Source organism: Dunckerocampus dactyliophorus, chromosome 18, assembly GCF_027744805.1.
Source record: "Dunckerocampus dactyliophorus isolate RoL2022-P2 chromosome 18, RoL_Ddac_1.1, whole genome shotgun sequence".
Classification (NCBI taxonomy): domain Eukaryota; kingdom Metazoa; phylum Chordata; class Actinopteri; order Syngnathiformes; family Syngnathidae; genus Dunckerocampus; species Dunckerocampus dactyliophorus.
Window position 1 is genome coordinate 9,354,917 of NC_072836.1, and position 26,897 is coordinate 9,381,813.

Genomic DNA, 26,897 nt, shown 5'->3' on the forward strand with positions numbered 1-26,897 from the left:
TCATCATCACTCCAGCTAAAAGTGTTGCCATTTGCAGAGAATTAACATCAATTCCTTTTTAAGTTTTGACATGTTCCAAAAGTCTTTGAGATGTTACTTAATTACGTCTGTCAAGTCCAGACTATTTCTGGTGTTTCAGAGAGACAAGTATGGGGGTGGCTCTTATTAGCATTCCAACTTTGTAATGTTGACGGTCCCTGGCAGCTATTAAAGAGGGCTCTTCTGGGCAAAGTCAAGGCTCAGTACGTTCAAAAAGAGAGGCCAGGAGATTGAAAGGGGGTCATGACATTTTAGAGGTTACCCACACTTACGGCATACACCGAGGAAAACAGATTTAAGCATGTCGTGTTTTGGAAACTAATTCAACTTTGCTTGTGAATGGTTTCAAAAACCTGTTACTATGAGACAACCTTAAGTTAACATTTAAAAATTTCAAGCTGTCATACAAATTTTAAAGAGATGTTAACCACATTATAATGAACCAGTGAATATAATGACTCTAAAATCAAGTAAAACTACTCACCAATAACAAGGACGTTTCTGGTAACATGTACAATATGACTGCAACTTGGACATACCAAATCATTAAATACATGAACTCACAAACATGTGTTCTGAATCCACAAAACACGACGTGCATTTGTGTCTTTTCAGACTATTTCAGATTTGGAGGCCCAGTTGTCGTGTTTGCGTGAGGAACTCCACGTGGCTCGTGTCCAACATAAGCAACAGCTGGCCGAGATGGCAGTGCTCCGAGAGGAGGAAAAGCAGAGGGCTTACCTGGACAAAGACACGTCCCTAAAGCGGCTCCGCTCTGACATGGAAGGCATTCGCAGCGACCTTCAGAGAAATCACCAGCAAGAGAAGGAAGCTGCTGAGGAGAAGGTAAAAAAAAATCCACAAGAGCTCCTTGACAATGGTATCACAAGTGGGATGCTTAGATGTAAGTGGTTGTCAGTGGTGTGTCCAATGAGAAGTACTTTCGGGACAGGTGTGCAATGTTCGGTTAGTGTACAATTTTTTCCACTCATAATACCCTAGAGTTCTGTAACAAATGGTGTCAGAAGTGTTAGCTGTGTTTGGACCTAGCTGGAAGACCCTTTTTGACAGGTTTTTAACACGTTCATCCTTGGATTTGTCTTTTAGTTTGGACGCACAGACTCTAAAGAATATTTATGGAGGTCCACTTAATGGAAAATTGCACTTTTTTTTAATATTTTGCCCATCATTCACAATCTGTATGTGCAACATATATTTCTTTCTTTCTTTTCTGTGCCTCCTAACGAGAGAAAACGAGTTAGTACGAGCCAGCAACCAATGCACGTCATGGGAGGTACCTATTTTGACGCTAAAGCTGTCACAAAAAAAAAACGTAAAAAAATGGCAACAGTCTTCCATTTAGATAACTGACCGGTATATTAACCAAGCTACAGCGATATTGTTGATGTAGCAGCTAACATGAAAAACAATATTCATCTGGTGGAGTAACACAACGCCTCGTTCGTCTCAGCGTCACTCTCAATGCCTCAAGCCACTGCAACGGGACAGACGGAAGAGTGGGTACTACTGGCTCCTTTTGCTACGAAGACTTAACAAAATGCCTGTTTGCTGTCGGCATTTGTCACCTAAGGACTGGAGGACAAGTTTTGTGATGGAAGACAGCCATCTCAATGAGAGCGGACATTGGAAGTGTCGTCGCTGTTTCTATGCTGCTGTTGTTGACGGAAGTAGCGTTAGCTCCTAAGAACTATGTCAGAACAATGCGCTTAGGAAAGAAGTTTTGGTAATGTTTTAAATCATCAAAATACGTTAAGATACTTTAAGTATTAAATGTTATCACCAATGAGCTTGTTAATGCATGATCACAAAATGTATATAAAACCATAAAACCTTGTTAGAGGCTTGTTTTAGAGGGCTTCATGGTCTTAGCTGTCTCATGCTAACTTGTTTTTAATTGTTAGAAAGCACAGAAAGTGGAAAGAAATATGTGTTCATGTTTCACATAAGGATTGTGGATGATGGGCAAAATTTAAAAAAAAGTGCAGCTTCCCTTTAACAACATTGTGTGTATGATTGTGAAGTATACTCACAAGTACTTTCAACTAATATACGAGTCAAACGTGGAATGGAAATCGCAGTTGATCTGTTGTCCAGCTGTGCATTTTTGCTTTCTTGCTCAATCCAGGTGAACTTCAAATCGGAACATGTGAGGAGGAGTCTTTCCTTTTACTGTGTTGTAACCTTTTGCTACCGGTTGGGAAAATCACTCCGTAATCTTGTGCCGCTCTAGCAGGAAGCTAACTTAAGGGCGGTGTTGATCAGAGTCTAATCCCTCCGGCAGGGCCCATCAAAGAGAGCGTTTTTCATTAGACACCATCCTGCACCAGCTGTGTAGCATTAACTCCAAAATACAGAGACCTCCAAAGAACCAAGTGGCCATTTTGGCATCACATGGTGCACAGAACCAGGGCGGAAATGGACTGAATTTATTATGTGGTAATTCTCATTTGAAAGAGTCCCCTACATCTCCCTTTTTCCATTTGGAAAGCAAGGTTTTTTTTGTCTATTGTATCTTTTTTGGCACGATGTCTTCCTCTACGTGAGTTGTGTGGGAATCTGGAGTGCATTCAAAGCAGTGAGGTTTCCTGATAACACTTCTACCTTCTTATTATGAAAGAGATGAAGGATTTCACCATCCTCTTTCACCAAACGTCTTATTTTTTCTCCATTTTTTTTTCCTACTTTCTAATCCATTTCCAAGTTTGACTTGGTAGCAGCGAGGGAAAACTTCCTACTTTGTTGCACCCTGTTTTCTCTCCCACCATGGGATTGAAGTCAGCCAGGCCTCAGATCTATATTGACTGGATCGCCCTGTTTGCTAAGCTTAAAATGTCTCATTCTTTTTGATACGGACTGAAAATGCTGTCCTCTGCAGTCCACTGTGCTCTTGGAAGCACAGCTTGGGCAGGCCATTTTTTTTCGTCGTCTTCTTTTCTTTTTCTTTTTTTTTTTTTTTTAAACAGATCCTGGAAAAAAGGCCAGAGAAATCCATTAAATCCATGAATGGATTCTCATCAAAGACGTTTAAAAGAGAGGAGAAACAGGGGGGTTGATATTGGGAGAATAATGAGAAACAGAATATCAGAGAAGATAAGAAAAGGCTAGTTCCCGACTTTTTAGTCGTGTTGAAAAAAAAGGGATGCGGAGCAGAAGGTGTGCAGGGGAGGGGCTTCTTAGGTGTTGCTATTGAACTTTATCTCTGTAAATGTGTGTGTGTGTGTGTGTGTGTCCTCCAATCTCCATGCTCCACTGACAGGCCTGCGAAGCCGCCTCTGTGCCTGATAAAGACGCCTCATCTTTGGGCTACAGTGAAGCTGCAACTCCCCTCTCTCACACACACCGCACCACCTTCTTATCTAGGTTGCGTCCCCCCTCCAGCCCCCCATACCCAACCCACCTGTCACCTGTCTTGCTGCTTTCACAAGCCGTGGTAAATCTCAGAACATCAGGTGTACAAGTTGGTCTTAGAGTCAGGAATAGCTGGTCCTTAAACTTTCATGCGTATATTGCATTGGAATGAACGTTTAGCAATTAATCCACCAGAGGGTGCTACTCTGAATCAAAGCTCTTCTATGAAGAAGAATTTTACTCGTACAAGAATGCTGTGAACCTCATCCTGAACTCTTTCATTGACCAGAATATAAGACGACCCCGCTTTTTCAAGACCAGTTTTTGAACAAATATTTTTAAATCAAAGGTGGGAAAAAAAAAAAAAAAAAAACGTTTTTGGGTTGTTTTTTTAATTTCTTTTTTTATAAACAATGTTTTCTGTGTCAGTGGCAATGGGTAACTTGAACTAAAAAGGATATACCATAATTTTCGGACTATAGGTCGCACTAGTCTATAAGCCGCAGGTGATCACATCGTAACATGGGATATTTAGCAAACAGAAAAATACTTTGAATTAAATTAAATTAATTAATTACTTTAAAATTTTGAGCATAATTAACGCATGCGCATTGTGGCAGGCCGAGCTTGGCACAGTGTAGTGTCACCACTGAGTTACACAGGGTCTGGTGCTCTTTTATAACTTTATTCTAACCTGAACACATTGACAGCAGTGCAATTCCAACACTATATATGTATCTCCAACTCATAAACACGTATCTACTCTGGTCATCCTGGGAGCAACACTTCCTCATTGTCACTACACGACTGCGAGATGCATTCACAGACACGCCGAACGTCACAACGTCTTTAATATACGTGTATGTGTGGTCTAAATAAACAGAAACAGGTGGATATTTCTTATCACTCACTTTATAACTCTTAATGCGAAAGTACAATTTGCTGCATTTTGGTATGCTCGGAAATCCCAGAAAATACACTCAAAACATGTGAATTCAACTTAACGCACCCCTCGTTGCACCTAATAACACGGCTAAGTGTGATTCAAATATTCTGTTACTATTAAAGAAACTAGTGTTAGGTAAATAGATTGTCAGACATGTGTACTGTCTTTTAGCTTGATTTAAATTTTCAGTTAATTTGGACCTGTTAATACATACAAATATATACAGTATAATCCTGCTGTAATTTTTATCTTTCGTTGAATAAAATACAATAAAAATGGGAAAAATGCAGACATAGTTGCAAATGGTGATTAATTGAAAACCATGATTAATCTGATTAAAATGTTTAATCATTTGAAAGCCCAAAATGAGTTTCCTCCATAGGGTGGCTGGACTCACCCTAAGAGATAGGGTGAGGAGCTTGACCATCTGGGTGGGGCTAAGGGTAGAGTCGCTGCTCTTTCACATCGAGACGAGGCAGTTGAGGTGGCTCGGGCATCTAGTCCGGATGCCTCCGGGACGCCTCCCTGGTGAGGTGTTCGGGGCATGCCCAGCCGGGAGAAGGCCCCGGAGCAGACCTAGAAGGGATTATGTCTCAGAGCTGGCCTGGGAACGCCTTGGGGTCCTCCGGGTGGAACTGGAAGAGGTGGCCAGGGACCGGGAAGTCTGGACTTCCCTACTTAGAAAATGGAACGGAATGGAATTTGACAGCTTCAATGCTTTTTTCCACAGAGTGCCGAACAGTACGTGTAAGACGGCTGGCTGGTTAAACAGCAGCCTACCAGAAAAGTCATTCATTGCGCTCCTTGTTGTTCTCCTGGAATATAACACCACTAAAGTCGTCCTCGTCACTGTCTGACACAAACAGCCCCACAATGCCCTCGCCCATGCTGTCCTCCACAGCACACAGCACTCCAGCCCCCCAAAACCCGCCGGAGACAGTGGACCTCCCGACACCGCTCCACGCTGCCAAGATCCACCGGCAGACCCGAACAAAAGCCGCTAGATTGATCGCCTTCAACCTGAAAGCTGCATCACATGCACCTCTCCACGGATTCTCCATCATGAGTAGTGATGTGCAGATCGATACTGAATATCGATACCTCCGATACCAGATCTTTAGACTCTAAAATCGATTCTCAAATCAAGATATTGATACTTTGATACTTCAGTCAGTTGAGGTAATGTATATCATTAACAGGAACACAGTTCAAAGTAACTAAATTATTGAGACCTTGTCTAAATGATATGCAGTTGTTCAAAATAAATTATTATAACGTTTTTTTATTCTTTATTTTATGAGCTATTCCATTGGCTCGGTATCACTGATACCAACCTGAATTTTACTCAGTATCGAAACGGAAAAGAAATCAGTGGTATCGCACATTACTAACGATGAGAGCGCGCGCACAAAGCGCAAAATGGCTGCTCCGAAGCACACCAGACTACAAATTAGCCACATCACTGTATAAGCTGCACAGTTCAAAGCCAGAGAATAAAGTAGCGGCTTGTACACCAGAAATTATGTAAAGTATTTTATTTAGCCTGATGTCTTTGCTTCATTGATCACTATTATCTTGAAATTAGCATCATACATCCTTCTGTCACTGGTGTGTGTGAGTGACAAGAAGAAAAGCTTGCTTGCTCATTTGGATGTATAAATCTCTAGACGACATATCTTTTTCAGACTTGTTTCTCGGGAAATATACAGGGTGTCCCAAAAGAATTATACACACTTTAAATAATTGTAAACTAGGTCTTTATTATAATTTGTTAAATTTTAATAGCATAGTCTAACAGCATTTACCAAACATCATTTTATTGTTTTCTCACTGCCTATTCTCAAACTGACATCCGTTCTGGTGCAGACACTACTGACAACATGAAGCAATGGAATTGCCCACATGGCGAAACAATTTCTTTGGTATTTGCGTGCATTCACGTTCAGTGGCTGCTCTCAATTCAGCGACTGTTGCAGCTCGCGTAGCGTAGAATTTGTCTTTTAGGTATCCCCATAAAAACCCCTCCTTCCAATCCACCTGTTTGGCAAGATCTCATCAGGGAAGGACATAACATCGCGATGGTAGTGTGGGCTTGCCCAATCTTGCTGAAAATAAAAGTCCTCATCTTCAAAGTCTTCTCTAATACTTGGCATGACAGACTGTTGCAGCAGGTGAATGCATTTTTTTGGATCACCCTGTATATTTGGGTCAACGCCGTAGTTTGATTTGTAAACATTTGAAAAAGTCAAATAATTTAAAATAAACTAAATAGAATCGGTAACAAATTAAGATATAAGCTTTTGTTTTATTTGCAGACAATAATATAAGAAAAAACACAGTATTCAAGAAATTAAGATGGCAAACTAACATTTTCAGCAATCACATAAAGCAGCAACAACACTTTTTTTAACCCAAGCGCCAAAGATTTTCAGCGGTCATTCACCCATTCTGCAGCATTGGCCGGTCCTGTTAAGCACCATCCAACTCACATTCAATCATCTGTGGTGCAGACGTGTCCCTGTGCCCAAAGTACAGTCATCTTAAAGGTGATCACTGCAGCATGTGGGCACTAACCCTCAAAAACTGTATATTCCGCCCCCTTCCTTTGCTGTAAACCACGCAACACACATGCAGGCACATTAGTTGTGTTTGTTGTCAGATAGCTCCCTACCGCTTAGCTTTGACATTCAACACACTGCCCCTCTCTGGTTTCGGTTGTTCCTGCAATGTTTGTATCCTTGGACGCCAGACCTCAGGTTTGATAACCTCATATTTACTCTTGAGTCAATGGCCACTTTGAAAATGCTGGAGGAGATTAGCTGTGCATAATTTGTCTGATATGTTGCCCTTTGAATGTGAGGCTCTGACCTGTAAAAATGTATTACACACACCGTCAAACAGCAAGTGGCACTCGCTGCTTTTAATTGCCGATGCTTGTGTGTGTGTCATCAATAGGAATGAATTATCCAATCACAGGGAACCAAGCTGGACACGTGCAGTATTAGCAGTGTGATTATGGGGTTGTTGTCCCTGTCATGCGTTGTCATATAGCCTGTTCATATCTTTTGCCACCCCGTGCACACACACACACACACACACACACACACACCAAACCTTGTCACTGCCGCTGACTTACTGGGTCGGTCCTCTGCCATTTGGAGATACACTAAATCACATTATTCACTTGGTCATGGATTAAGACGAGGAGGAGAGAAACATAGGCCGAGGGATGATCAAAGAGGGCCCACATTCACCTCGCACTGACAAACCAACTTAAGAGACAAAAGAGCAGAGGGAGGCAGAGAATAGGATGGGATTTTAGGAGAGAAAGAGGTAGAAGTTTATGGGATGTGGGCGGATTAATCCCGGTTAACCATTGATGCGCTGTGATGTATCTGACTGTTGTTATATTATTACAACATAGTTTTGCAGCAGGTACCTGTTTCTTGTGTTTTTTGTATTGGGAATTTTTTAATGTTTGTTGATGTGAGTGCGCATAAATCCAGAAGAACCTATCCAAGCTCCTCAGCGCACCATCAGGCCCGGCGGCTGTGACAGAGAGTGAGTCACCCAGCAGATGAAAGTGTCAAAGTAAAGGCTCTGCCATCCCTCCCTTCCAAAAAAAAAAGAAAAAACATCACACGACTCACTTTTTGAAGTCATCCAAGAGGAGGGAGGGAAACGACACACTTTCTCAATCGCATTAAAACATGGCGTCAGGCCGCTTCCATCTTGTGGCATGCTGTAGATTACACGTTGGGTTTTGAAGTGGAGTTCTTAAATGGGACACCAGGATGCCGGGCCCTGATTTCTCAGTTCCTCATTCAGCTCTGAATCATCCCTGCATCTTCACATCAGGCAGACTTTCTGATCCAAGTGGGTAAGGAGGTGTAAATGAGGGGGAAGTGAGGTGCTACCTGCGTAGGAAAACATATTGTTTACACAGTTCAATACGAGTTCAAAGGCGATTTCATTTGAAAAAGCATTGTTTTGATCATGTTTAGTGGGATTTTCCATGTTGGATCCTTTTTGGGTTTGGTTGTCCAGCTAGTGAAAATGAATTTGTCCATCCACATCTGCTTTGGTGAAATGTTGGAAGTTTGATGTACACTTTTTTTCTACCTGAGTTAACATCTTAAATGTTATCACAAGTGGGATGCTTAGCCGTGAGGCCATCAGTGTTCCGTGCCCAGATTGGAGTGTCTTTGGCACCCCTGTGCAGATAGATGAGACATTAGGATGATTAGAATGGGACACGGGCCCCTCCAGAAGGTGGAAGGTGGACTTTTTTCAACTTGTCAAAAGTGGGATGGTTGGAAATACCCTTGGGACTGGTGAGTCCTAAGGACAGACCCCAACGATGGGAGACATATTGATGAATAGAATGTGTCACTAGGTGGGACATGGAACCCTTGAAAAGTTGCGCTAGTATGGAGAAACATTTAAACTCCTAGTGTCTCAAATAACAAAACGAAAAACAGTTGCACCCTTAACCGCATCATCACCAAAATTTGAATGGGGCTTGGATGGAGTATGAGGGACTTTGTGATCTGTGTGGAAAGCTATTGAAACCGATAGACCTGAGATTACATCCAGAGAGTTGTGATAAAATGGTGTCAGAAATGGTACTGGTTGTTCCATAACATTTGAGAGTGTGTGGTCTAAAATTTGTTCCCATGGTGTCTCAGATCATAAGTGAAAATGATTTTCAAAAAAATATGAACTAAAATAACTAAGAAAAACTAGAACCAAAAACAAAAACAGACCCTAATAAACCAAATGAAATGGGATCGTTAGCTGTAGTGGGCCCCTTCAGAAGGATTCTTGGGACAGGTGAGCCCTGTGCAATCGACCCAAAGAGTGGGTAAGGCATTAACAGAATGTGAATAGTGTGTGGAACATGTACATGTTTTTCAACACAAAAGGCTCGCGTTAAAATGAGAGTCTTCCCTGGAAACTGGTGTCAGAAGTGGGATCTTTAGCAGTGATTGGACCCAGTTGGCCGCACGGTGGTCTAGTGGTTAGCACGTTGGCCAACACAGTAACAGCTTGGAGATCGGGAAGACCTGGGTTCGATTCTCCCCTGGGCATTTTCTGTGTGGAGTTTGCATGTTCTCCCCGTGTGCGCGTGGGTTTTCTCCGGGTACTCCGGCTTCCTCCCACATTCCAAAAACATGCAGGTGAGGTTAATTGGCGACTCTAAATTGTCCATAGGTATGAATGTGAGTGTGAATGGTTGTTTGTCTATATGTGCCCTGCGATTGGCTGGCGACCAGTCCAGGGTGTACCCCGCCTGTCGCCCGAAGTCAGCCGGGATAGGCTCCAGCATGCCCCCGCGACCCTAATGAGGAAGAAGCGGTATAGAAAATGGATGGACCCAGTTGACAAGACCCTGTGTGATAAATACCAAAGATGGGTAAGAAGTTGATTAACAAAATGGGCTGTGGTCAGTGTACAGGTTTTCAACCATATACAGTCGGTTAAATACTCGACTGTAAATATAGTCGGTTAAAATGAAGAGACTTGTGGTGTGAAAAAGCGCCAAGAGTTTTAATATATTTGAATAATTGTCTGGGTTGACTTTTTTTTTTTCCTGTATTTCAGTTGGCACCCTACAAAAGTCATAAAAAGTCATCTAAGGTGAAGGCCAACAGATGTTGCACAACTCACTAATTCGTCTTTAAGTAAATGTTGCCACTCACAGTAATGATAATGGTTGTAATTATTTGACACTGTTTAAAGGTGTAATCTCTGTCCAAGTCTGCCAGTATGATCTTGATTTATGCTCATCAGTATTCCTATCTTGCTTGTACTCTTAACGCATTGTATGTGTAATGTTTGGCGCTGACAGAGAGTAAGCAGGCGGGGATGAAGAGAATCTCTCCTGACAAGCAGCAATGGCGCACTGTGAAATGGAAATAAAGTCTCTTGTCATTGCAGCAGCAACTCTCTCTCTGGCAGACAGAGTTACACAGGCGAGCACAGCGAGACGGCGATGATTACAGACAAACGAGCAAATAGCGTCTCCCCCAGCTCTCCTTCGCTGCCACATTGAACTCTTGTGAGAGACGTTGAACAGAGTCGTTTTGAATGCTCACAAACGGCGCTGCCACTGAAACTGTAGGCTTCGAGCGAATTAATTGTCCGTGTGAACTCCACAAATCGGCATTAACGCGCATCTAATTCATGGCGTGCGTCCTGATTACCTGTGGACCACCCCTCACATGTCCCGTCCTTGCGCACGGTGACATCACCCTTTTGTCAGCTTCCATACAGTGTGTTCCAGTTCAGCTGTAGGACAATGCTGTAAACCACAAGAGCTCTTCAGCAATGCGATATGATTGGAAACATATCTGCTGGGGAAAAAATACCATATGGATGCAATATCCTGTCCAGGGCTAAAGACTGTACTCTTCTGAAAATTCTTTCCCACTGACTTTAAAAGGCACACAGAATTGATCATGCTGCATTAATATGTGTTTACTTTTGTCCATGCTTACTTCCTTCTTTAGACCTTCAGCAAATTTCCCATCCAGATAAAATTAGTTGTGGGTTTGGCCTTGAACCATCCTGTTTGTCCATTGTCTCTGATTGTGTGTGTGTGTGTGTGTGTGTGTGTGTGTGTGTGTTAGTGTGCGTGCGTGCGTGTGTGTTTGGCCTGCTTCCCATTGCAGATCATTAATTAAGTTTTGGTAAGCGCTGCTGCATACCGGGCTCGTCAGATCCGCGCTCTTAAAACTCACACCCTCTTCAAAGCCGCCGCACTCCGCACCGCCAGGATGACGACGCGATTGAAGAGCCTGATACAGCCTCAAAGTGCCTTCAGCACTCAAAATGCCTTCGGCTGGGAGGCACAGGTAGTCACTTTGAAAGTGCTCACATACACACAAACGTGTACATGGACATGTACAGTACAAATGGCGAGGCTAAAAATTTAGCAGTTTTCCCCTTTTCATCTCACTCATGTTGCGTGGATGTTACTATTTGTAAGTAGCTATCCATCTTTGGCTGTAGTCCACATCTGTTACAGGGTTTCTATACAGTTTGGTCCAGAATCATTTGGACAACGTTCTTATAATATAAAATGCATTGCGAGGCCTTCATTTGCTGCTTGTTTTTGGGTCATGCTGCCTTCACTGCTCTTCTCAGTAAGTAAAAAGCATGCTGTTAGGCCACTCCCTTGGCTGCTGAATTGAATTTCCTTGCCTTCGAGGCTTGAGTTGATTTTGCTTTTGAGTTCTTCTGTCCAAAGAATATGCTTTAGGTGTTTTCTGGCAACAGATAATCTGGTGTTCCTGGTTGAAATATTCTGTGATCATCCAAAAGCTCTGTTATCCCACTTTGTATTACAAAGTGATCTACGTTTTTTCTGTCCACAAATAACTGTTTCCAGTCTTTTTAGATGTTTTTTGGCAAAGTATAATCTGGTTTTCCTGGTGGAAGTATTATCTCATCATCTAAAAGCAATATAAGACCACTCACTTGGCTATTGAAGAATGTTCCATGTTGTTTCCTTCAAAAAGTCTTTAAGAAAAATGCAATTGTTTTTTTATTTTATTTTGCCCATCATCCACAATCCTTATGTGAAACATAACCACGTCTTTCTCTTTTCTGCATGTTCTAAAGTTGGAAAACCAGCTAAAAAAAACAACAACAACTAGCATGTGGGAGCTAACTGCACGTAACGGGACACACCTATTTCGACTATAAAGCCCTAAAAAAAGAAAAACTCCAAAAAAAAACGCCAACAATGTCCTATGTACATAATTGACCTGTATATAAACCAACCTACAGCAACATTGTTATTGTAGCAGCTGACGCAAAGAACTATTTTTCTGGCATAGTTGTGCAGTGCCTCATGCCACTACCGGGCACTGTTCAAAACAATGCGGTAGGACACCAATCTGTAATGACGAGGAAACAAGAACAAGCATATGACAACTAAATTATCTGTAAAGTATTAGCCCACATTCCATATTTTGTTTATACAGGGCTATATGGACTGTGTTGTGATATCCTGTGCTATGTGCTCCACGTATCGCAATCAATATCATGGCGACTTAGTCGATGGACAGTTGTCTGTCTGGTCCAGCTGTTCTGAGGTGTCTTTTCCAATTTATTTTTGGTAGGTGGAAAAAAGTTTCTATCACTGCACGGTTTGTTAGCGCTAACAATTCTTAATTTGTTGCGATGCGTTTGTTGGAGCGATGTCCTCCTCGCCATACACACGAAGCCTTTCCATCGATGGTAACACTGTATGGCACACTCCATTTCTGTCACCGCACACCACCAAGTCCTGCCGGTGTAATGACTTGCCCCCCGTCTGCTGCCTTCGAGGTTTCATTCTCTCTTCTTGCGGGCTCAGCTTCTAAAACCTGTAGCTCATCCTCCGTATATTCAGGCTTGAAAAGATACGGTTCTGGATCCTCATTTGTCCAAAAGTAGTCGTCAGTAGTAACAAAGAGACACGCGGCTGTTGTTGACGGAAGTAGCATTCAATGTGAAATCAATGCGCCCAGGAAAGAAGTTCCGGTAATGTTCAAAATGATAAAAATACGGCAAAGTACTGTAAGTATTGCTTGTTATCATGAATGTACCCATTAGTGCATGGCCACAGCATGTTTGTAAAACGATAAAACATTGTTGTAGGTTTTTTGGGGGGCTTTATCGTTGAAATGGGTGTGTCCCATAACGTGCATTGTTAGCTTCCTCATGCTAACTGTTTTTCTCTCTTTAGAACGCACAGAAAAGGGAAAGACATGTGCCCATGTTCCACATAAGTATTGTAGATTATCGGCAACATTTTTTTAAAAAGTGGAGTTTTCTTTTAAGATGCTTTTGCGTGTGATTTTGTTTTGGAATGCAAGCTGTTCCCTGCCATCTCCATACTTCTCTCCTGCTACCTTTCTGATGCAAGTGGGTTTCTTCTGTCCAAAGATTCTGGAAAAAAATTTAACTTGTTGAGTTTTTTTTCTGTCGTCTTTCCTGGTGAAAGTGTTCTGTGATCATTCAAAAGCAACTCAAGAGTTTTTGAAGGCAAAGAAATTGTCAAGTCAGTTGTTTTTTGTTTTTTTTTTACAGAAAAGAAAAGATTAAAAGTCCACAAAAGATGCTTCACAAAATAATTCGGGGAGTAGGCAGGCCCCAACTAAATTACGTTCTCTGAGGAGAGACAGCAAGACCCAAAAGAGGCAGCAAGTGAACGCCTAGGAAATTATGAGGACCCCATCATTTGGTAATGTCCATGTGCTCTAGATTTCACTGACTACAAAGGATTTCCATCCATTTACTAAAAAAGATGGTATTTTGAGCACTGTACGTAAGTTCAATGGTAAAATATCATATTTTAAAACATTTTAATTAAAGTTGATAAGATACACTTACAATGTTGTGTATTATGGCAAAATCCTAAAAAAAAAAACCCAACTTAACAGCGTGCCTCATGCCTGATAATACCCTCTTCTGAAAAACATTTTCCATGTGTGTCCGATAGCAGAACACTTGATGACGTTCTTGGTTATCTAGTCCAAGAAGGACTGTAGACTTAAGTTATTAAAAGATAAAAAATAATGAACGTCTAATAATAGCTGAAGCAGTCATGATAAATAAAGACAACAAATGTGTCAGCTGTAAAGAAGCTTTCAAATAGTCCCCATCTGAGCCCCTTCTTCTTTCTTTGTCCTGCTCCTCTCTCATCAGCTGCAATGGGGGCCCCCGAGGGACGAGCGAGACGCCACTCACAAGAGTCCTGGCACAGGAAGACAAGACAGGCAGGGCCAGTATCTTTGGTGATGGCTCTGTGTTGCTGTGGTGACAGGTGTGTCCGCTCAGAGCAGGGCAGGCAGTGTTTGTCAGAAAGTGTTTTGAACGCGCAGGAGTCTAAACGTTGCTTAGGTGTTGATTACAGCAGTGGTGCGTTCAATGACGCTGTGTTTCGAAGGGAGTCGTCTGCCTGTCGCTCGCTGTCAGGACTGGAAGTTGGAAGCTTGTAAGAGAATGTTGAAGGATGTGTGGGACAGGACAGTTTGTGATTCTGAATCACATTTGGATGTAGTTTTGCATGATATAGTGCAAAGTACATTTTGCAGATGTATTATGGGATTAGCTTCTCTCTGCAAGATAAGAAAGGTGTATGTACTATTTTGGCTACTTTCTTTAGCTACCCAAATGTTATCATACCCTGGCTACGTTTTTAATTAAAGTCATTTTTTATTTGATAAATATGTGTCAAGTTGCTAAAAAAAGACACAAAGTGACAAGACGTAAATGAATTTTGGTTTTTTTTTTCCATTTTGTCATATTAATATGCCCAAATTTTGTATTCCTACTTTAAGTATGTAAGCTACGCTGCCGTAACACACATGCTTACTAGTTATGTTTGTTTTCAGCTACTGATAGCAATTTTGCAAAATTTGGCTATCACTGAATGTATAATAACAACGTGAATGTACATTTTTACTGGCTTCTCTGAGACTATTTTTGTGTATTCCATGGCCCTTTCACTCAGTTGTCGAGAGTGCAAAAATTTCATTGGTGCACCCGCTTCCTTTTCTGAAGCCGAACTGGGCGTCACTGAGAAGATGTTCAGTTTTCGCTGAAGTGCGCTGCTCCAGGATCTTTGCATACGTTTTCCCTACGTACTTCACTCTCCAGGATGGTAGGTTGTGAGTGGTCTGGATGGCTCGGCGTGAACCGAGACTATGTGTCTTGCCCTTGAGCTCCTGATGGGTTCAGTAGATCTTTAAAATAGTCTTCCCATCTCTTCATTATCTCCTCTTCTTCATGCAAAGCTTCTCCATTTGCATCATTGATGACGGTGGTGGGGTCGAAAAGTACTCTCACCTCTTTCACACTCTTGTAAAACTCTCCTGGGGAGGCCTTGCATGCTTCACTGTGGTTTTCACCATACTGGATCCATGAATTTTCTTTTGCTGATTTTACGACTTTCTTGCTGTGTCTTCCTGCAAGCCTGGAGTTGTTCTTTCTCCCTTGACTTGACCCAGATCTTGCAAGGTCTCCTCTTTTCTTTGACAGCACCCTTCACTTTTTCATTCTACTAAGCTGTTGTTTTTCTGTTGCTTCCTCTTTCCTTTTTGGTACCACAGACTTCTTTCAGTGTGTCCAGGATGGCTGTCATGAAGATGTCCCAAGCTTTTAGTGTTGTAGAGTCAATAGAGTCCAATGTCTCACTGATTATGTACCTGATCGGAGTCTGCACCTCTTCATCTTGGAGCTTGTGCATGTTGAGTCTTTCCTGCTGTTTTTTTCCAGTTAGTAGACTTCCTTTTCTTCTGAGTGACCAACGTAGTAATGACTGGCCTGTGGTCTGTGTCCAGGTCTGCGTTGGGGATAGCTCTTGAATCTGTGGTGTTGCTTCGCATTGGAGATCTTGTTAGCATGAGGTCGCTTTGAGACGTTGATGTCGTTCCATTTACACCAAGTGTAAATCTCAGTGGCTCCATGTGGAAGAAGGGATTGGTGACAAGATGGTGCTCTGCACACGCTTCCAGTAGATGGTTGCCGGTGTAGCTGCATGGTGTTCTGTGGCCACTGTGTGACCCAGGATGTTTTGGCCACAGTGTTCTTTTCTCACCGACTCTGCCATTGAAGTCTTCACATGATGTGCAGATGTGTGTCTGGGATGCTTTTGATAGTGTTTGATAGAGTTCTTTGAATAAAGAGTCTTTTTTGTTGTCTGAGTAGGTGTCATTCGGTCCATTACTACCTTCACCGTGCTTCGGAGCTGCAGCGTGCTGCCTGTCAGTCAGCAGTTGCGACAGAGCAGAGTGAAACAATGCTGCCAGTGCCTAGTAAAATAGAATTCATAGAATTTCTGGCAGCGCCCCTGCCCAGCAATACCTGTTTCAGTCTCCCACAATGAGGACGAGGGGCTGGACTTTTTTGAGACACCAAAGTGAGTCCATCCTTTTAATTTAAACTATGCCGGTGTATCTTTCATTTTAACTTCCAGCAAACTTCACCGCCCGACTCTGACGTGGTGCCGCATTGTCTTTTTTTCATTAGTATAACTTCTCCCAATTTTCTGCCACTCTCGCGAGGAGCTCCTCCTGGATGCCATGTAAAACGGTGACGCAATTGGCTGAGGAGGAACGGTGAAAGAAGTTTATAGCAGCTGTAATTTTAATAATCATACAAAACCGGCGACGATCCACTCTATGGGAAAATATTGCTAAAATATTGATATAGTTTGTCACACTCCTACTTTTGACATCAAATGTACATGTCTGGGGCAAATCATTGTAAACCCATCTGCTATACTATTAAATGAATACATCAATGGTGTTGTAGAGGCACAATTTTTGCAAAAGATGTATTAGGTTGTTAATAATGTGCCCATACACCCGAGTTGCTAATCATCCAGACAGAATTACCAGACTTCCAGTTGTAAACCTCTTCACCATTGATATCTGCATCAGATTGCAGCACTTCACAACTCATTTTCTCCTAACACTGTTTTAAGCTTCTGGCTGTGTCCAGCCGACAGCAGACAAGTCGTAGTCTTCACCTCCAGTTGGCCAGCTTCCCATAAAGAAATCAACAAAGTGGCGCTCAGTAATCTCCATTCCTATTCACTTAACTGATTATCTCTTCTTCATAGCTAATTGGCAGGATTTTTTTTTACAATTCCTCCACCACCCTAACATTGTTGTTGAGCGATGCAGTGTACTCCCTACTGGCCCAGTGCCATAAGGCTCCAGGGAGGACACACTGGGTCACAGCAAGTGTGTGTGTCCATCCTATGGGTTGATTACATTTCTGAGCACTGTTTATCTCCCACTCACCACTCTTTCTCTTTTACTTTGCAGACCAACAGCAAGTTGAAGCACATGGAGAAGGAGTACAGTCAGAAGCTGGCTAGGTCTGCACAGGTAATCACCCTGTTATCGTGGCATGTTTCTAATCGGGTGAGGAATCCCACAATATCTTCTTTCTTATTGAAATGACACCAGTTCAGTATCGTAGAGGACTACACTCCTCCTATTTGAAAGAAAACCAACTTAGATATAATTTAGAATCAGTGTGCAGCTTGTATAACTATATAGATTGACTATACACTGAAAATGAGTCAACACACAGCCGTTTGTCTAAATAGCTGGCAACATAAGCATGTGAGCACCATTTTTATCTAGCACTGCCTTAATCATCTTGGGCATGGCATTTATCAGTTGCATAGGCTGTTAATGGACTCCTCTTCCACTCCTCCATGATGATATCAATGGGGGAGCTTGTGAATGTTAGCCGCTTTGTGCTCCTCCACCTTCTTGTAGACATACTTGACCATCACCTTCACCTTCAGCTTGTGGAGATGTGCTTGGGCTCATTGTCATATGAAATCAACTTACAACCCCAGACCACGACGCTACCACCACAATTTTCTTGCTACTCACTTGTGTTGCCAGCTATTTAGACAAAAATGACTAATTTTCAGTGGATTGTAAATATATACAGTACTGACTACTCTAAAGTATATCCATGTTTACTTCCTATAATATTGTCCCTTGAGAAGATACATTAAAATAAAAAGTGTGTTGTTTTTGTCTAAACACATACATCTGATTAATGCGGCCTATTTGTCACAAGCTTGTGAGGCTTTGTTTGAAAAGGTAAACGCAGGAACGGAGGATCCTCTGTTTGTGTGTAGCCCCTTGGGGGGGCGGGGCCGGCTCAGTCAAATGTAAACAAGAGCCCTTTGAACCACAAAGGCTAACCCCGGTTGTTAACCCCTCCGTGACTGACAGGGGGCATCGCTCCCGCGCTCAGCTGCATGTTTAATAGGCCAATTAAAAACATACCACGCCATACATTATCCTGAGGGAGCTGCAGACTCACTCCATTAAGGGGCGCATTTACACACACCGACACGTCCCCCGTCTTGCATGGTATACCACTTTGCTTTTGTCTCTCTCTCTCTCCCTCTCGCACAAACCGACCCTAATTAGTGTCTCTCCTATGCAGTGTGTTAAGCATCTTGCAGTGAGTGGTCCTCCTGGGTGACCTGTGAACCCATCGGCTCCACGTACTTAATGATGAGGATCCAGTGGGTCATAGATACGTACGAGTGGGAGATCATTACTTTTATCCCTGACCATCCATCAAGGGAGTAGGCGGACAGAATTGAACACAGGAGGAACTATATATATATATACAGTATATATATATATATATATATATATATATACACAGTATGTACTGTAGGTTGAAGTTACTTGCTATTCAAATATGCCTAATTTATTTCTGCTGCAGCAGCGGTTGTTAAGATCCTACGAATGATCTTCACATACCACCTCAGAGGCATGAATAAAACAAATAGGACTTATTATTCCACATGTTGCTTTTGATAGAGTTACACTTTTTATGGAAGGTACTTGACACCTTGCACTCCTACTACTTCTGCACCTCGATAATAGTAATGGTTTGTTTGTTTCAGACATGCTTAACGAGTTACATTGAAGTACATCACATGTTTACACTTGCACCGTTCAACATGTCCGAAAAGGAGTAGGAAGAAGCAAGAGTTTATTTCATCCTATACTCCTTCTCCATGTCTCAGCAATTACTGATAGTTTGTTCACTTCCTGTGTTGCTATTTTGGGACATTTTTGTCTCTTTTTTTTCCCCCCCAACTCTTAGTTTTCAGGATTTCTGTCGTAATTTTCATACGGAAAGAAAAAACTGTTATACTTATTTTTGCTTTTCGAAATGATTCCGAATTTCTTTATTGTTGACACAGTAAAAAAAATAATAATAATAGTAGGACACATAGTGTAAAACACACCAAACCCACAATGTTGTCCAATGGCCAAGGAAGAACCCATTGCAATTTAGTGAGGATCTGGATAAAAGTGCAGATACAAGTATTTATTTTCACCTTTTGAGCCAATCTGGCATCAATAAAAAAAAGCATGTATGTCCAAATTTTATGTTGTATTTTTATGTCATTTCTTTTGTTGTTAATTACTATTGCTTTCACTTTTCTCTTTCAAATTCTCAAACTTTTATTTCTACTGTCTCTACTTTTGAGTGATCAGAATTTTTTTTTAGGACTTTGTCATTGATTAAAACATTTGAATGTTATTTTTAACAAGCTGTCCATGGCTCATTTATGGGCCGCCACCCACCTGTTGCTGTATTCTGAGGAGTGTTACATTTTTTGGAGCATCAGTCTGCAATTATTATTCCCAATTCCTTCTATCCCCATTGTTGTCTTTTCCAGAAATTGCTTTCTTCAAGCCCGATTGGCTAAAAAATTCCAGTTTGGCCTTTTAATGCCACCTGTTGCTTTATGACAGCCAGGAAATGTCTTCATGAGGACAGCGATTCATAGTATGCGGCAAAGTGTCAGTTGTGTGACCATTCCCAGCCATTAGGCTATAAACAATGCATACCAGTTAGCCAGCTAGCTATTGGCTGTAAAATATTGTACACACGAGTGAGACAGAAGACTCTTAAGTGCCCCACAGCTGAAAGGAATCCACATTGCAGAGTAATTATTACATCCTAAAATGATGTATTACCATAATAATGTGCCATTTGTAGGGCTCATGTGGTGATCCCTCTGACAAAAAAAAAAGACTAATCTTCCTCCCTCTCTCCTTTTCTCCCACACACACTGTGCAAATTCCAGCAGGGTTGGTCCTCCAGAGTTTGCACACAGTAAACAATTATCTGTCTAGCCCAAAGCGAGGAGCACCCCCTCCATTCCAGTCCACCTCTGTCTGTTTCCTCTCTCTCATCCTCCCCTCCCTGACAGTCAGTGGCTTAAATAGAATGTTAATTTTGACTGGGAGATTTTAAAGCCCAGGCAGTCTCTTTTCATCTCGGCGTGCACCACAAGTTCACCAACACAAAGTCACTCCGTGCTTCAAAAAGGGAAGTTTTTTTTTTTTTTTCTCCCTCCTCCGAGTCCATTTTTTTTTTCTTCTTTTTTTCTGCACAGCTTCTCAGTCTCTATACTGTGGGAATGCAGCGTAGGTGACTGTTTATCCAAATCCTTCACATATGTGGAATGCACTTTCTGTCAGACACAGTTAGACTGAGATGATGAAAAAGAGAAAGTTTGACATTTTCAATGTGACCCTAGTGACCATGTAACCATCCTCTTTTTAAGTGTTATCCCCGCCCCTTCTGTGTTTCTATTGGCTGCTTGGAGAACTGACAAGTGATGTTGCAATTGAACATTTGGTGCTTTCATGTCTTTGATACATGAGTTCGCTGTTATGTACGCATACATGACATACTATTCAGTACTGTGTTATTGTCTTTGCATTGTTGTTTTATGGGCTTTTCTACAAAAGACATTTTGACACATAAAACAATAAATAGTAGGACACATTTGCTGGCAGGATTACACAAACTGCTTTTTACAAATTGTTGTAGAGGAGTGGCTCATGGGCTGTTGAGTTTGGTGAGGAGCTAGTTAGAAGTTATTTTCACCTGCTGGACTTTGTTATATTTTTATAAGTTGTTATATTTTTGGTGTAATTTTTTTATGATGTATACCTTGTATACACTTGTATACCGTATATATATTATCTATTTCCTTTTATTGTTATAAGCAGTACAGCACGGCCTGAACTTTGGTCTATCTCCAAATGAAAGTTGTTGCTGTAAACCAACAAAAATACTTTTTTTTGTATTTTGTATTAAAAATGTGGAATATAATTTTTTTTATATCATTTATTTTAATTGTACTTTGCGAGTGAGTGTGTTGTTGCTTTGCTTTTATTGTCTTTGGTCAATTTATTTCACTTGTATACTATATATATATATATATATATATATTGTAAAGCTAATATATGATGTACTTAATTTTAATTTGTTTTGCTTTACTTTACCTTACTTTATAATCTGCACAGAACGGTTTGGACTTTGGCCTGTACTGTATCTGTAAATGCATTCCCCCCCCCCCCCCCCCCCCCCACCCACCCACCCACCCCCCTCCCATGAAACAAGAAAAATGGCTATTCTTTGTATTTTGGAAACCAATACAAAACAAAAGTTGTACATACAGTACATGCATTTGACTGGGCAGCAGCAATTTACAAGGAAGGAGGTGCTTGAGGTGACTGCCATTTATCATATAGGACTCTATAATCAACGTATTTGACACACACACGACAATATGTCAAAAAAGGGACTTGTAATGAGTTATAATCCCAAATGTGTATTTTCCCATCCTATTTGTTGTGCAGATCATTGTGGAACTCCAGCAGTCGGTATGCAGCTCGAAGGAGGAAGCTGTTTGTCTTCAGCAGGCCATGAAGAGGCAACTGGAGGAGGCCGACCATCGATGGGCGCAAGAGAGGAGAGATATAACCCAGCAGGCCGCCCAGGCCAACAAGGTCAGTGCTGGACGTCACTGGTGTTGGCACATGCAGCTCTTAAAACCTTTACATATTTATTTCCAAGCAGTGCAACGTCCTGCCTGTTTTACATTGTCTGGCAGAAAGAAAAGGGCTGTCTGGATTGGACTTTTATGGAGCAGACATTTCTTTTGTTGAAGCACACATTTAGCCTGTCATTTTTATGGCGACTTGCAAGCTCCATCGTGTCTTTTAGCGGCTTTGTTTGCTTTTTGTCGGCCTGAGCCTTATAAATCTCTCTCCTGCATTCCACTTCATAAAGTCTGTGCATCATTCACGCAGCTCACTTTCAACGTTTAGGTTCTGAACTCAACAAATGGCAGCTTAATAGACCTGCAGCTTTAATGCAGATACTAAATAATAAGTCTATTTAGTGTCATTCTTTTACTCCTGCATGCCTTGTGCCCAAAGGAAGCCGCCAGGGACACAGTGGCACTTGATTGGGCGTGGCGGTCCCTAAATAAAGACTTGTTGTGTCTGGGATGGGGACATGTTCCCAAACACAAACCTTGTCTGTCTGTGGTTGCAGCTGCCTCATATAGTCCTTAAAAAAGGGACAGGTTTGTGAGACTTCCCATGAGATTTAGGTAAAAACGTGTCCGTAATTGTGCAGTACCAGTCAAAAGTTTCGGTACACCGTCTAATTCAACAGCACACGAAAGTGTCTCCAAACTTTTGACTACATCTTGAATGATCAGCGGTTTATTTATTGATGAGTAGTGTCGTGTTTCATCGTGATGCTGACTCATTCATTAATGTTTTTAGATTATCATCAGCAAAAAAAAGCCTCAGGATGTTTTTTTCAGCTGGAGCAGATGCGATGTTGACTTTTTTTTTTTTTTTTTTTTACGTGACCTAAAAAAATTGTCAACCAGTATTGCACTTTTGATTTATTTTTTAAATCCAAAAAAACACATGATAAACATATCAGTAAACACTTACTATTCATACATATTCACATCATTCACAGTCAAACTTTAAAGCAGCATGTGTAGCAATTTATACTCTACGATCAATGCTGCATACAAAAGTGGATTCATTTTTCAAATTATTTTATAAGATATAATAAATCAATAGATACATGCAATAAATATATACAAATATTGTAATTATTTTTTATTAAAAAGGTGGATTAATTTTGCAAATTATTTTATCAGATATAAAAAATAATAAATTAAAAGATAAATGCAATAAATATATACAAATTTTAATTATTTTTTAAATAATTTTTTACTGTTATTACGCAGAATTACTAGCATCTCGGACTTGCGATTTTGCGCTAGGTCTTTAAAAACAGCAGCACACTCCTGCCTTATATAGGGTCTTTGATTAGCATAGTTGTGTTTTAATGTAAGGCTTTATTTATGATTATACTATCAATTTGGTGAGGTAAAAACACTAAGGTGTGACAGAAAATAAGAAAAAACATTCTTGCACTGAAAAAGAAACCTAACTTTTTGCAGGGTGATACTCTAATTCAACTTTATACTACTGTAAAGCGAGTACCGCAAATCTCTTTGCTTTCATCACATAAAATCTAAGCAGGATGAATGAATAAATATTAATATGCAAATGTGTTTTCGGAAATTCTTTATGTGAAAAAATGAAGCAAGGTCTATTTGATTTTTGAGAAATTGATTGAGATGGAGAAATGCTCTTATGTGCATGTATTCTATAGCATAACGGATTGATATGTGCTATTTGTGTTTCATTTTATTTAACATTCATTTCTGATTGCAAACACCTAATCATCTAATCATAGTCATGGTGTCAGATAAAAATAGAAAAAAACACGTAACAGATAAGTATAATACACACAGGGCAACTACCAATACTACATGGAATGACATAAACAACATTAAACAGGCAACATTAACTATTAACAGAGCAGTCCAGCAAAGCATGCTGGGAAGTAACGTGCTGATCAAACTAGATTTTTTTTGGACTAAAATTTACTGGCTTCTTTAGAACGTGGTAAAATTTGGAGAAAAAAAAAACACATTCATAGTAAAATTGTTGTAATTGTTACAGTTACTGTGCAGTTCTTTATTTTATATGATTAAATCACGTATTAATAACAAAAGTTGGTAAACCCTGAATCCTGATTTTCCGATGTTGAAATTCCATCCATCCATCCATCTTCTATGCCGCTTATCCTCACTACGGTCGCGGGTATGCTGGAGCCTATCCCAACGGACTTTGGATGAGAGGCGGGGTACACCCTGGAGTGGTCGCCAGGGCACATACAGACAAGCCAATGTAGAAATGATGTTGTTGTAATATGTAATACACCCAAAAGTCTTTTTTTTTCAGTCTAGCTTGACGAGAACATGCCTGTGTTACAAAAGTAACCATCTGAGTGAGTGTGTCGCTGGCTGACATTTTTCCACGCTGCTCCCTTTCCAAAGCGCTGGGATTAGAGCGAGGGGCTTCAGACAATGGCATGGGAAGAAAATAACATCAAAGTATTGGGATAATCCCAAAACAGTTGTTCTGCATGTATGCGGCACCGGATTCCAATGTGGCTTTTTTTTTTTTTCCCTGTTCTCCTCGCCAGGCCTTCTCTTCTTCTTCACCCAAATTTAGCTGCCTGTTCAGCTCTACTGTACTTCTTGAATGTGGGTGTGAACAGCACAGACCTTTGGATCTCATAAAAGGCCGTGTTTAGAGCAAGTATGATCATTATAAGGGTCATTACTGTAGGTGGAGGAGTTCTACATGAGTGTGTGTGTGTGTGTGTAACCAAAATATGACACACTTCTCAGTAACTACAACAATTAACTCTCAAAAACTGAGCATTATTATCTTTATGAGGGCATAATTTGTGATGCAGCTCTTGTCTTGTATGTTATTAGATTGCCAGTGTTAGTGAGCATTTTATGCTTATTTCACAAGCACAGTAACTCCTCAGCTAGCTTTAGCAAAAGCAATGTAGCTGCGGTATGCTTTGGATCATGAGTTTTTTACTATTTCAGTAACTAGTATAGTGATGATCACCTTGCAGTAGATAGAAAGATGCCACATGATGTGGTTTACTTTAGGTGAAAAAGCACTCATTTTGATTAGGGGTGTTCCGATCCTTTTTCACTTGCGAGACGATACCAATATTGCAGCCTTGAGTATCGGCCGATACCGATATTGAGCTGATATCGGCAGAAATCATACATACTTTTACTGCTTGTTTTGTAGTGTGTGATGTTAGAAAAGGCTTGATCAAGTGATATTAGTAAACAGAGAACAATAGGCAGCAGTATATTGAGTAATGGTCCGTTAGCAGCAAAAAAACCCAAAAACGAACGAGTATCGGATTATATCAGCCTTCGATAGCAGTACTTTCCAAACTCCGCACCAGCACTTCTATCCAGCAGCAGCAACGAACAGAGTCTAAAGTTTCTTTAGATAGTTTCAATGTTTATGTAGTGCTAAAACTCAATATTCTGTGGGTCTTGAAAGGTCAGCAAAAATGCCCAAAAACTCTGGCAGTATGGCCGTCCCTGCTCTGAACATGGCTGGCAGTCAATGGGTTAACTGTTTGTTGATATGCTGGCCTGATCTGGTTTCAACCAGTCCTTGGCGAGAAGGCTGGGCATCTCAGCCAGGAGACAGAAAGAGTGACTCATTAAAAACAGTGTGTGTGTGTGTGTGCGTGTGTGTGGGTGTGTGCGTGTGTGTGGGTGTGTGTGAGTGAGAGAGAGAGAACAGGGTGCCTTTGTTCCAAGTGAAAGGTCTTGTGAATGTCTTATCTCTCTGCTGTAGATAAGCACATACATGTTGCAGTAGCCATCCAGAAAAGAATAGAAAATATTCCATTCCTAACAAAAACAAATGCACAAACTTCAGTTGTGCTTTTAAATGTTTCGATGTTTGAGGAGGCTATACTGTAACTACAAAATGGGGTTAAATTACCGGTGCAACCTGGTCAGAATTTATTGAGCACAACCAGCTGGTTTTAAATAGTCTTAAATTCTACTTCTTGAAACCTTCAGAGACCCTGGATAAATGAATAAAAGCGCTGTTAAATATCATTTTGGGTTGTTTTTTTTTTCAGGATACCTCCTCCACGAGCTTCAGCATCGGCAATTTAGCTAATTAGACAGAGTCACGATGAAACAAATAACCCTAAACATACCATATCAAAATACCTAATAAGCTAAATGCAGAAGTGTAAAAAAAAAATAGCACTCTGTAAAAGATTTTCCAAAAAATTTGGGTCGGACTCCAAAATTTGTGACCTCAGGGACATTGAATGAATTTTGCTCCACGGTACTTCACACAAAGCATGCTTATGTACAGTAGAGAGGTGAAATAAGTAAATGTGCCGTCTTCATGTCTTTTAAGTGGTGCAGTTTGTGCATGGAGTTAACATTTAAATGCAATGGCAGTGTTATTAGTGGGGCTTGTGTGTTTATGTCTGCATGGGCTAGAGTTTGTGACACACTTGCTGTATACCGCGCATCTGCCAAATGTGACAGAACTCCAACCCACATTAGCCCTGCCAAGCGAAAGGTGAGCACACACACACACGGAGGTCTTTTATCACACACTGTCTTTCCAAGACTGTATCTCCTTTCTGTCACTCTCTCACACACACACACACACACACACACACACCCAAGCGCACATGCTCTTTCCTCATCTTGCCAAAAGGGAGAGGTGGCTGGTGAATAAACAATGGCACTCCGCCCATGGTGTCACCCGCTCGGGCTTTGATCAACGCCGCTGTTCTCTCTTCCCAGCAGCAGCAGCAGTGCTTCCTGTCTCTTTTGCTTGCCACACACACACGCGCGCACACACACACACACACACACACACACACACACGCACATGTCTCAAGTCTTGCACATGGGCCACTCTCCCTCAAGCTCTTAAGAGCAAACATAGCTTTGAGTTAGCGTCCTTGTCTCTGCACCAATAGCCCTTAGCACATTAACGATGTGTTTGCGCACACGACATACACACAGGTTTTGATCCCGGTCCCGGGCTAAAGGATGGTCTTGTTGCGATGTCCTGTGAGTGAAGTGACAGCTTATATAATGCAACACTGACCACAGGGTAGCTATTTGGACCTGTAGGAGGTGCACATCACAGTGTTGGGGCGCTTTCTTGCTTTGTTTCCATGCATGGCTAATGGCTTCCTGTATGCACACACTGCAGCTTGT

The 26,897-nt window shown here is 41.2% G+C and overlaps 1 protein-coding gene across 10 annotated transcripts in view; it reads left to right on the top strand.

The window, feature by feature from the left end:
- LOC129171096 (axin-2-like) overlaps positions 1-26,897 on the top strand; it is a 159,096-nt gene that overhangs the window by 82,931 nt on the left and 49,268 nt on the right. For 9 of the 10 annotated variants that reach the window (XR_008566735.1, XR_008566733.1, XR_008566736.1 and 6 more), the window contains 3 exons: positions 655-885; positions 17,182-17,244; positions 21,568-21,717. Coding sequence is in view for 5 of the 10 variants with exons in the window: in XM_054759445.1 (XP_054615420.1) it covers positions 655-885; positions 17,182-17,244; positions 21,568-21,717 (444 nt within the window). In the remaining 5 variants the exon portion in view is untranslated. Of the gene's footprint in view, positions 1-654; positions 886-10,986; positions 11,194-17,181; positions 17,245-21,567; positions 21,718-26,897 lie in introns of those variants that run through there. The other variant, XM_054759452.1, reaches the window with a different exon arrangement.